The sequence below is a fragment of the Diorhabda carinulata genome, chromosome 6, assembly GCF_026250575.1.
Source record: "Diorhabda carinulata isolate Delta chromosome 6, icDioCari1.1, whole genome shotgun sequence".
Lineage (NCBI taxonomy): Eukaryota > Metazoa > Arthropoda > Insecta > Coleoptera > Chrysomelidae > Diorhabda > Diorhabda carinulata.
The window spans coordinates 1,341,269-1,354,422 of NC_079465.1; the positions used below are offsets into that span (position 1 = coordinate 1,341,269).

General features: G+C 30.9%; 1 protein-coding gene across 4 annotated transcripts in view; it reads right to left on the minus strand.

Moving 5' to 3' along the window:
• Positions 1 to 2,369: 2,369 nt before the first annotated feature.
• Positions 2,370 to 13,154, minus strand: part of LOC130895860 (adult-specific cuticular protein ACP-20-like) — a 100,615-nt gene continuing 89,830 nt past the window's right edge. For 3 of the 4 annotated variants that reach the window (XM_057803432.1, XM_057803431.1, XM_057803429.1), the window contains exons 2-3: positions 4,607 to 4,660; positions 2,370 to 2,881 (exon numbers count right to left, since the gene is read on the minus strand). In XM_057803432.1, coding sequence (XP_057659415.1) covers positions 2,552 to 2,881; positions 4,607 to 4,636 — 360 coding nt within the window. In that variant the 5' untranslated portion in view covers positions 4,637 to 4,660 and the 3' untranslated portion in view covers positions 2,370 to 2,551. Of the gene's footprint in view, positions 2,882 to 4,606; positions 4,661 to 5,151; positions 5,346 to 13,154 lie in introns of those variants that run through there. The other variant, XM_057803430.1, reaches the window with a different exon arrangement.

Consider the following 13,154-nt stretch of genomic DNA (forward strand, 5'->3'; position numbering starts at 1 on the left):
ACAGGTCTGGAATGAGCTCAATGGTAAAAAATAAATTATTACTTTTAAATTTCTAAAATTAATAATCAAACTACACTTACGTGAAAATAAATGATTGACTTTTTCGAACAGGTCTGGAATGAGCTCAATGGTAAAAAATAAATTATTACTTTTAAATTTCTAAAATTAATAATCAAACTACGTTTACGTAAAAATAAATGATTGACTTTTTCGAACAGGTCTGGAATGAGCTCAATGGTAAAAAATAAATTATCACTTTTAAATTTTTAAAATTTATTATCAAAGTACATTTACGTGAAAATAAATGATTGACTTTTTCGAACAGGTCTGGAATGAGCTCAATGGTAAAAAATAAATTATTACTTTTAAATTTCTAAAATTAATAATCAAACTACGTTTACGTGAAAATAAATGATTGACTTTTTCGAACAGGTCTGGAATGAGCTCAATGGTAAAAAATAAATTATTACTTTTAAATTTCTAAAATTGATAATCAAACTACGTTTACGTGAAAATAAATGATTGACTTTTTCGAACAGGTCTGGAATGAGCTCAATGGTAAAAAATAAATTATTACTTTTAAATTTCTAAAATTCATAATCAAACTACATTTACGTGAAAATAAATGATTGACTTTTTCGAACAGGTCTGGAATGAGCTCAATGGTAAAAAATAAATTATTACTTTTAAATTTCTAAAATTAATAATCAAACTACGTTTACGTGAAAATAAATGATTGACTTTTTCGAACAGGTCTGGAATGAGCTCAATGGTAAAAAATAAATTATTACTTTTAAATTTCTAAAATTAATAATCAAAATACACTTACGTGAAAATAAATGATTGACTTTTTCGAACAGGTCTGGAATGAGCTCAATGGTAAAAAATAAATTATTACTTTTAAATTTCTAAAATTAATAATCAAACTACGTTTACGTAAAAATAAATGATTGACTTTTTCGAACAGGTCTGGAATGAGCTCAATGGTAAAAAATAAATTATCACTTTTAAATTTTTAAAATTTATTATCAAAGTACATTTACGTGAAAATAAATGATTGACTTTTTCGAACAGGTCTGGAATGAGCTCAATGGTAAAAAATAAATTATTACTTTTAAATTTCTAAAATTAATAATCAAACTACGTTTACGTAAAAATAAATGATTGACTTTTTCGAACAGGTCTGGAATGAGCTCAATGGTAAAAAATAAATTATCACTTTTAAATTTTTAAAATTTATTATCAAAGTACATTTACGTGAAAATAAATGATAAATCTGTTATCTAAATTACAAATTACGTTTGATACGTTGAAACGAAGGTTGAAAACTCCCCTAATTTGCAATTTTAGTTCGAATAACGAAATGCAAATGTATTTTTTACACGCGCTAACGCCAGTTGCAGTTCAGCGATTATTTTCAATCTCCTGCACGTTTCTGGTACATCGGGACCGCATATAATGTTACAAGGGCCGTTGTAACACAATTCCTACATAATCAGAACTTGTTTGAACTTGTTCAGATAATTGTTGAATGGTATATATCAATCGAAAACAAAGTTCGCTCTAATACAATCAATCAATTCACGTAAAACAACTATTGTAGTGTCATTTCAATTTCATTGTCGTTGAATGTACGTAGTTAGTTCGTTTATATATTCAAATAAAGGTAGAATCGAATTCCGTCGTTATAAACCGGGTTTTTGGGAAGTTTTTGTCGAATTTCTTTCTAGAGTACATTCAAAAATAACCTACATACTTTTTTTTGTGAAAATTAGTTGCCTAAAAAGCACTTTTCATCTAATTAAATCGAAACTGCACGAACTTTGTTGCTTTAATAAAAATAAATGGTATCCTTTGAGGTTAGAAAGCTTCTATTACTATTTATTCCATTATCCTCGAGACTTTTCCCCGACCGGACAATTCTCGAAATACTGAGAATATATGTAAAAGTTATAAAGTTCCTCCAGAGTTATTCCCACAAGATTTTTCCTTTCCTTTAATTGGATTTATCGGTCTCGGGGACAAATCTAACATTCGATTTAACGAAATTAGAATCGATGTTCCGAATCAGATTCTACAAAACGTTTACTTTTGTTTTCGATAACAGAATGTCGAGATCTGGTTACGAAAAATTCTATTTTCGAAAGCTTCCCTTGTATATACCCCCCTCCCCTCGCCACACACACCTTTCCGTACGTTTTTTTCCATCGATCGAAGCAGTGCTGGAAGTCTTCTTTGATGAGGATCTTTTTCTAGCCTTCCAAGGAAATCTGAGCAGACCCGTTGACGCAAAAGCTTTAGGTCAGGGTCAAATGTGTTATACCTCGAGTAAAATTTGCTAATTCGGCGATTTTCACGCGGAAAAACCGTTTTTTATGATTAGACACGCACCATGGTTCACTCGGAGACTTCTACCACAAATTGTACCAAGAATCAAGACAAAAATGACATGGACAAACAAAATTCACAAGGAATCTCGTGAAAAAGACAGTTTTTTGTAAAACAGAATTTATTAATTTGGAAAATAACAATGAAAAATAAGATTTATAAATCAATATCCGTGTCCGTGTCCACCATCGCTGCCTTGGTTAGCCCAATGGGTAACACCAACGTAGCTAGTAGCTCCACCGTGTCCTCCATGTCCTCCGTGTCCATGTTTACCATAATGTGCAGGATGTTGAGCGTGTCCTACGCGTTCTACAACAGCCTCAAAACCACTATGAGGTCCCGATTTGTATTTGACGATTCTGTGGGTGCCGTCAGCTTCTTTCAGAGTGTAACCTCCGGTGACGTGGTGTCCATCTCTATGTTCGTGTTGGGATTTGTGGTCGTGGGTATGAGGATCGTGGACGCCGTATTCGAATTTGTAATGGGCGTTGTCCTGGTGGAATAATTGTTTCAATAACAAAAATATTTAAAAATATCATAAAATTTGACTTGGTTTTCCCGAAGGATCCATTTTTTTACACTGTTAGGACACTTAGACACGTTTTACCATAGTTTTCGAACAGCTAGGGTCTAGCTGATATCACAAAGGGATTCGGGTCCTGTGAAGGGTCTATCCGCTACTACTTTTGACTGTCTATTCACTCCAGTGTGTCCTGGAGGACTTTATCCTTCTTGTTCAGTTCTCCAGGCGTTTCCAGACCAGTCAGGATGTTATAAAATCAGAATTTTTGAGCTAATTGTTGCTTTAAACATTCTTGGTACGTTGCTTGATGTTTTGGTGTGTCCTGGAGGACTTTATCCTTCTTGTTTAGTTCTCCAGGCGTTTCCAGACCAGTCAGGATGTTATAAAATCAGAATTTTTGAGCTAATTGTTGCTTTAAACATTCTTGGTACGTTGCTTGATGTTTTGGTGTGTCCTGGAGGACTTTATCCTTCTTGTTTAGTTTTCCAGGCGTTTCCAGACCAGTCAGGATGTTATAAAATCAGAATTTTTGAGATAATTGTTGCTTTAAACATTCTTGGTACGTTGCTTGATGTTTTGGTGTGTCCTGGAGGACTTTATCCTTCTTGTTTAGTTCTCCAGGCGTTTCCAGACCAGTCAGGATGTTATAAAATCAGAATTTTTGAGCTAATTGTTGCTTTAAACATTCTTGGTACGTTGCTTGATGTTTTGGTGTGTCCTGGAGGACTTTATCCTTCTTGTTCAGTTCTCCAGGCGTTTCCAGACCAGTCAGGATGTTATAAAATCAGAATTTTTGAGCTAATTGTTGCTTTAAACATTCTTGGTACGTTGCTTGATGTTTTGGTGTGTCCTGGAGGACTTTATCCTTCTTGTTTAGTTCTCCAGGCGTTTCCAGACCAGTCAGGATGTTATAAAATCAGAATTTTTGAGCTAATGGTTGCTTTAAACATTCTTGGTATGTTGCTTGATGTTTTGGTGTGTCCTGGAGGACTTTATCCTTCTTGTTTAGTTCTCCAGGCGTTTCCAGACCAGTCAGGATGTTATAAAATCAGAATTTTTGAGCTAATTGTTGCTTTAAACATTCTTGGTACGTTGCTTGATGTTTTGGTGTGTCCTGGAGGACTTTATCCTTCTTGTTCAGTTCTCCAGGCGTTTCCAGACCAGTCAGGATGTTATAAAATCAGAATTTTTGAGCTAATTGTTGCTTTAAACATTCTTGGTACGTTGCTTGATGTTTTGGTGTGTCCTGGAGGACTTTATCCTTCTTGTTTAGTTCTCCAGGCGTTTCCAGACCAGTCAGGATGTTATAAAATCAGAATTTTTGAGCTAATGGTTGCTTTAAACATTCTTGGTATGTTGCTTGATGTTTTGGTGTGTCCTGGAGGACTTTATCCTTCTTGTTTAGTTCTCCAGGCGTTTCCAGACCAGTCAGGATGTTATAAAATCAGAATTTTTGAGCTAATTGTTGCTTTAAACATTCTTGGTACGTTGCTTGATGTTTTGGTGTGTCCTGGAGGACTTTATCCTTCTTGTTTAGTTCTCCAGGCGTTTCCAGACCAGTCAGGATGTTATAAAATCAGAATTTTTGAGCTAATTGTTGCTTTAAACATTCTTGGTACGTTGCTTGATGTTTTGGTGCTTTCCTTATATAAAGTATATAAAGTTTTTCGTAAATTGATAAAAAAAACTACTTACGTATCCATGTCCCGCGACCGCGCCAACCATTACGAAAAAAATACAGACGATAACCTGAAATAAAATCAATTTTTCAAAATTGTATTTTTTTTCGAATAACCTCATTGGTTTCTGAATTTTTTGATTGGGATCAACAATCGAGTGATAAGTGATCTACCAGAATCCAGATTATAGTTTTCGAAAAGTTTTATTCAAAAGAAAAGGGGCGGAATGCAAAAAAAACGCATTTTTAGAAAAATTTTTTACACTTTGTGTGCAACCCTTATATAATGCAACATAATCATTTTGAATTTTTATAATTATTTACATATTATCATCAAGAATTGCTAAAGCAAAGTCGTAACGACTCTAAGGGTGGTTTATTTATCGAATTACCACCCTTAGATAATTATAGAGGATTCGCCGTTCAGTGTGACCGCTACTTTAGCTAAATTAGATAATTTCGTACTTACTGAATTCATGTTGATTATTATATAATAAACTGATACGATATGAATTAAAAATTCGATTTATTTATATATAAATATCTAAATATATTGTCCCACCTATTACGAAAAATTTCGAAATTCAATCACGTAGTTTTTGGTCCACTGAACCCCCATATATACCAACAATTCAATTTCTAAACATTTTGATTATTTATTGACATAGTTTCAAGGTCCTCCGAGCATATTTCGAATTTCTTTACCGATAATTTAAATCTAAAAAAAGCTGTTTTAAATTTCAGCGCGTCATCTCCGAAACGTACGCGTCATACAAACAGAAACAGATTTTTTTTTTAATATTATTCCGTTTGAAAGATTCGACGCTTCCAAGTCACATATTATGTACGATACGTTTCGTAATATAAAAATCGTATAAAATCGATTTTCGTGTTTTTATTTTCCAAAGGATGACGTACAAACACGAAATATCAGTAAACAACTCGAATAACACACATTCAGGGTACGTTCGTCATTTAAAATGTCAAATTTCGTGACGTTAATGTCAGATTTGACATATACATACATACAAATTAGTTAACAACCCTGTATACAGTAAATTAGTAGATCTGATGTGATTTTTGACGTTTGACGTTTGACGTTTACTAATGATCGTAGCAGACGCGCGAAAAGTGCGTTCGGCAACGGAAACTACGTCGTACTGTCAATAAGTTGACCTTCAAAACACTCACGCCATTTGTCTATGTTTATCTTGGAAGTAGTAGAGTTCTAACTAAACGATTTTGTATGTTTATAAAGTCCTTGTTTGAACAGTATATAACGTTGAATTACGCCGAAGTCGTTCTTTTATAAAATCAGCAAAACAGTTTTCCATTTTCCGGGAGGTCGTAATTTCTCACTATAAAGGAGAGCTTTGTGGCAATACCGAAAATATATACAGTTAGGGAGTGGAATAAGGGGACTAATGTCGTTATACTGATTGCCACAACAGTTGATTACCCTCACGGAGGTTTCTCGTTTCTCTTCGTTCAACACCATCTTGCGTAAAGGTTACCGGTCGCCTTTTACCTGCCAACGCATTTTCCGAATTTATGTTTTATTCATATATAGACGTGTCGTTTTGAAAATGAAAAGTAGAAAAAATTTTAGCTATTCTATATATACAGGATGTCCCACGACGAGTTAAAACTATCTATATATGCCAAAATACTTATTGTATCCGATTCTATCGAAATTCGACTGTAACTTTGTTATTTTAAATGGAACACCCAGTATATTAATACATTTTTGAAATCTACGCAAAACTTTAGTTATTACTTCTATACAGGATGTCCCACGACGAGTTAAAACTATCTATATATGCCAAAATACTTATTGTATCCGATTCTATCGAAATTCGACTGTTACTTTGTTATTTTAAATGGAACACCCAGTATATTAATACATTTTTGAAATCTACGTAAAATTTTAGTTATTACTTCTATACAGGATGTCCCACGACGAGTTAAAACTATCTATATATGCCAAAATACTTATTGTATTCGGTTCTACCGAAATTCGACTGTTACTTTGTTATTTTAAATGGAACACCTAGTATATTAATACATTTTTGAAATCTACGTAAAATTTTAGTTATTACTTCTATACAGGATGTCCCACGACAAGTTAAAACCATTTCTATATGGCAAAATCCGGTTTTATCGAAATTCGACTGTAATTTTGTTATTTTGAATAAAACACCCTATATATTGATATTTTTGTAATCTACGTGAAATTCTAGTATACTTTTGTCTAAAAATTTTTTTCGAAGAATGCATACTTTTTGAGTTATTGATTTTTTTTGAAAAAAATTTAACCATTGCAGACCCTTATAAATTATTTTTTTACGAGGATACCCTTAAAAATATAAAAATGGTTTCTGTTCGAATGCTTTTAGCAAGGTCAGACGTATTTGAATCTATGTTGAAAAATGTTTCATTTTATACAGGGTGTGTATAAAAACTGTTCAAAGTTTAACTTCATAAATATTAAATAACTTTATTTTTTAAACAGAATACCCTGTATATTGATCCTTTTTGAAATTTACATAAAATTTTAGTATACTTTTGTCTTAAAACTTTTTCGAAAAATGCATACTTTTTTAGTTATTGATTTTTTTTGAAAAAAATTTGACCACTGCAGACCCTTATAAATTATTTTTTTACGAGGATACCCTTAAAGATACGAAAATGGTTTCTATTCAGTTGTTTTTAGCAAGGTCAGACATATTTGAATCTATGTTAAAAAATGTTTCATTTTATACAGAGTCTGTATAAAAAGTGTTCATATCTCAGCTTAATAAATATCAAATTTCTTTCATTTTTTTAAATAAAACCACCCGGTTTTTTCTACTTGAATGCATTCAAGGGTAAGAAATGAGGCAAATTTTTCACCTCTGAATGCATTAAAATAGAAAAAATCGGTTGGTTCTATTTAAAAAAATGAAAGAAATTTGATATTTACGAAGTTAAACTTTGATTATTTTTTATACACACCCTGTATAAAATGAAACATTTTTCAATATAGATTCAAATACGTCTAACCTTGCTAAAAGCAACCGAATAGAAACCATTTTCAAATCTTTAAGGGTATCTTGGTAAAAAAATAATTTATAAGGATCTGCAGCGGTCTAATTTTTTTCAAAAAAAATCAATAACTCATAAAGTATGCATTTTTCGAAAAATTTTTTTAGAGAAAAGTATACTAAAATTTTACGTAGATTCTAAAAATGTGTTAATATACAGGGTGTTCTATTCAAAATAACAAAGTTACAGTCGACTTCCGGTAGAACCGGAAGTCGGCCATCTTTGAAAATATTTTACTTAAAAAGATCGTACCCGAAAACCCAAACATAAAAATTTTCAAGATTCTACTAGAAGTATTTTGCCAAATACAGATAATTTTAGCTCGTCGTGGGACATCCTGTATATTTATAATCACAAACTGTCTGATAACTAAAAAATTGTGTATAACAAAGTCTTTTTCTTGATGTCAATCATCTAAATTAAGTAGATAGTTCCATTTACTACCAAAAAAACGAAGCTCAGCCGTAATTATTTAAACGAGGTTTTTCCTAAAACGTGGAACTATCGAATACCCAACTACATCCTCCGATTTGACTCATATCGATCATTTCCCACGCTGTTATTTAAAATTTAAAATTTCCTTTTACAAATTTCATCGAAATTCGACCCAGAGGACTAAAATCCCTTTCACACGCCACCCCCATTCAAAATTTTCAAGGGGGTGCTCATAACGCCGATTTTTAACGACATCGACGAAGCTTGCGGCATAATACGTACGAAGTTCAAATTTACGATGGGAAATTATCGAAAACTTTGTTTTCGAATATATGGAATTGACTTAATTCATATAAATTATAAAATATACGATAGGGATTGTCCGTATTCGGGGTTAAAACATACAAATCACACATTTTTTTTCCATTATTTATGATAAATGAACGTTCCGGACTTCTTTATTTACCGATTTATTCGTTATATAAAGTGTGATCAAAAAAAACCGACTTAATTAGTTCAATTTGAATTTTTATTTATTTTTATTCATAAAACATCCCCTCAACAGTTCATTATGCCCTTATTTAGCAAACCACGTTAATCACGATGATTACATACAGTAGCAACGTTGTCAAACTTAAAAAAAAAATATGGAAACCTAGGAAATACGAAACCGCCATGACATTTTATTGCCCGTACGATAATCGTTTAAAATATTGAAGAAAACGCGACGGAGATGGATAAAAAACAAACATTCTAGTAACAAATTATTAAGGTGAGATATTTATCTACGAGGTTTATCTCGAAAGTTCGCTTTTAACGTTTACCAACATCTTGGTTGTTGTTCTTGGTTGTTCGATGAAAATTTGATGATTCTGGTCGTTCCAGTACACGCCGATTCACAGTATCGATCGGTTCGAATGTTGTTTCATCCCACCATGGAACTGCATCCGAGATATCACTCGCGAAATTCCAATCCGCGATCGAAATCGCCAGCGGATTCTTCCCAGCTGACTGTTGTGGCTTTGAACCCGGTTCGCCGACTGCAGTCCACTCGAATCATGATCCTTTCGATTCCTGATTGAAGCGATTGATCCAAGTTTCATCTTTTCATGCAAAAAATCTGATTTATTTGGTGTAAACATGGTCAAAAATTGCCGTGAATCATCAACGCGTTAAATAATTGTGAAAACTGTCTTGATGGTGTCGTCCAACTCACGCAATTTCAATGTACGATTAGATTTGACGGATTTTTGAGGTTTTTTTTGATTGGACGTCCACCATCATCGATTTCTGTACGATTCTGGATTCCGAAAATGATTTTTGACGAACGAAACTCGATTGAACTGGTTTGGGCTCGGATACGGGGGGAAGTCTAAAGGAAAATGATACTTTTAAAATGAAGGAAATTAGACGTTTCTGAAGCATTCCAATCACTTTTTCTTTGACGAAATATTCATTATATTTTTTAATAATTGCGTTAACGAATTCTTTCACCTATTTTAAACCGGGAATAATGAGTTTAAAAAGCGTGGTCTTGTTTCATATCGTCGAAGGTTAACTATTCGACCGCCATTTTATTTCCTAAGATGTATTGAAATTATTTGGTAATTGCTTTTTGTGCGTAACTTTCCAACTATGAAAAATGAACTAAATTTATTGCTACGGAAAGAAATTATTGTAAAAATTAGGAAAATATGCGGATTTTTCGATTTTTTTTGGAAAAAAATTTTATAATTTATCCCGATTTTCCATATTCTATCGTTAAAAATGTGTATTTTCAAATATTATATGAAAAAATTCGGTAATTGAGGAAAAATTTGATATACCTGTATAAAATATTCTATATTATGAAATTTTTAGGTTATGTCACCCCTAATTAACCCCCGATAATGACACTATTGCCCTCTACTTACTATAACTTTATGTTCTCAACAAATTTATACAATATTTCGAATTTTATATTTTCGAGTTGAAAATTTGCAAGGAAATCAATTTTTTTCGAAATTTTCAACTTTACTTTTCAAAAATGCGTCTTGGTTTTAGAGGTAAATTATTCCCAAAAGTCATATTTTGTGCTCCCCTGTACATCGTGTCGTTTCTTATACGAAACACCCTCTATTTATTAAATTTATTCAGCTCCAAGCGTAAATTATAAACTATATATACAATTATAAACAAAAATGTTGTATTTAATGTTTTTCCCATTCGATAGAATCGCATTTTCATAGTTTTCGAACGCACTTCATTAAGTATAGTTCTGTGGTTGAAATTACATAACCTCATTTCATTTAATCACTTTTAAAACAGTTTCTAATGATATAACAAAGTTTATTCAAAACGTCTTGTATTTATTGAATGTTTGAAATGTTTCTACAAGTTACTAGATGGAAATTTTATACTTTCAACTTAATTATAAACAAAAACGTGTTTTTAAAATTATAATTCAACGTTTTTCCCATTCCGTAGAATCGTATTTTCATAGTTTTCGAACGCACTTCATTAAGTATAGTTCTATGGTTGAAATTACATAACCTCATTTCATTTAATCACTTTTAAAACAGTTTCTAATGATATAACAAAGTTTATTCGAAACGTCCTGTATTTATTGAATGTTTGAAATGTTTCTACAAGTTACTAGATGGAAATTTTATACTTTCAACTTAATTATAAACAAAAACGTGTTTTCAAAATTATAATTCAACGTTTTTCCCATTCCGTAGAATCGTATTTTCATAGTTTTCGAACGTACTTCATTAAGTATAGTTCTGTGGTTGAATTTACATAACCTCATTTCATTTAATCACTTTTAAAACAGTTTCTAATGATATAACAAAGTTTATTCGAAACGTCCTGTATTTATTGAATGTTTGAAATGTTTCTACAAGTTACTAGATGGAAATTTTATACTTTCAACTTAATTATAAACAAAAACGTGTTTTCAAAATTATAATTCAACGTTTTTCCCATTCCGTAGAATCGTATTTTCATAGTTTTCGAAGGTACTTCATTAAGTATAGTTCTGTGGTTGAAATTACATAACCTCATTTCATTTAATCACTTTTAAAACAGTTTCTAATGATATAACAAAGTTTATTCGAAACGTCCTGTATTTATTGAATGTTTGAAATGTTTCTACAAGTTACTAGATGGAAATTTTATACTTTCAACTTAATTATAAACAAAAACGTGTTTTCAAAATTATAATTCAACGTTTTTCCCATTCCGTAGAATCGTATTTTCATAGTTTTCGAACGCACTTCATTAAGTATAGTTCTGTGGTTGAAATTACATAACCTCATTTCATTTAATCACTTTTAAAACAGTTTCTAATGATATAACAAAGTTTATTCGAAACATCCTGTATTTATTGAATGTTTGAAATGTTTCTACAAGTTACTAGATGGAAATTTTATACTTTCAACTTAATTATAAACAAAAACGTGTTTTTAAAATTATAATTCAACGTTTTTCCCATTCCATAGAATCATATTTTCATAGTTTTCGAACGTACTTCATTAAGTATAGTTCTGTGGTTGAAATTACATAACCTCATTTCATTTAATCACTTTTAAAACAGTTTCTAATGATATAACAAAGTTTATTCGAAACGTCCTGTATTTATTGAATGTTTGAAATGTTTCTACAAGTTACTAGATGGAAATTTTATACTTTCAACTTAATTATAAACAAAAACGTGTTTTCAAAATTATAATTCAACGTTTTTCCCATTCCGTAGAATCGTATTTTCATAGTTTTCGAACGCACTTCATTAAGTATAGTTCTGTGGTTGAAATTACATAACCTCATTTCATTTAATCACTTTTAAAACAGTTTCTAATGATATAACAAAGTTTATTCGAAACGTCCTGTATTTATTGAATGTTTGAAATGTTTCTACAAGTTACTAGATGGAAATTTTATACTTTCAACTTAATTATAAACAAAAACGTGTTTTCAAAATTATAATTCAACGTTTTTCCCATTCCGTAGAATCGTATTTTCATAGTTTTCGAACGCACTTCATTAAGTATAGTTCTGTGGTTGAAATTACATAACCTCATTTCATTTAATCACTTTTAAAACAGTTTCTAATGATATAACAAAGTTTATTCGAAACGTCCTGTATTTATTGAATGTTTGAAATGTTTCTACAAGTTACTAGATGGAAATTTTATACTTTCAACTTAATTATAAACAAAAACGTGTTTTTAAAATTATAATTCAACGTTTTTCCCATTCCATAGAATCATATTTTCATAGTTTTCGAACGTACTTCATTAAGTATAGTTCTGTGGTTGAAATTACATAACCTCATTTCATTTAATCACTTTTAAAACAGTTTCTAATGATATAACAAAGTTTATTCGAAACATCCTGTATTTATTGAATGTTTGAAATGTTTCTACAAGTTACTAGATGGAAATTTTATACTTTCAATTTAATTATAAACAAAAACGTGTTTTCAAAATTATAATTCAACGTTTTTCCCATTCCATAGAATCATATTTTCATAGTTTTCGAACGTACTTCATTAAGTATAGTTCTGTGGTTGAAATTACATAACCTCATTTCATTTAATCACTTTTAAAACAGTTTCTAATGATATAACAAAGTTTATTCGAAACGTCTTGTATTTATTGAATGTTTGAAATGTTTCTACAAGTTACTAGATGGAAATTTTATACTTTCAATTTAATTATAAACAAAAACGTGTTTTCAAAATTATAATTCAACGTTTTTCCCATTCCGTAGAATCGTATTTTCATAGTTTTCGAACGCACTTCATTAAGTATAGTTCTGTGGTTGAAATTACATAACCTCATTTCATTTAATCACTTTTAAAACAGTTTCTAATGATATAACAAAGTTTATTCGAAACATCCTGTATTTATTGAATGTTTGAAATGTTTCTACAAGTTACTAGATGGAAATTTTATACTTTCAATTTAATTATAAACAAAAACGTGTTTTCAAAATTATAATTCAACGTTTTTCCCATTCCATAGAATCATATTTTCATAGTTTTCGAACGTACTTCATTAAGTA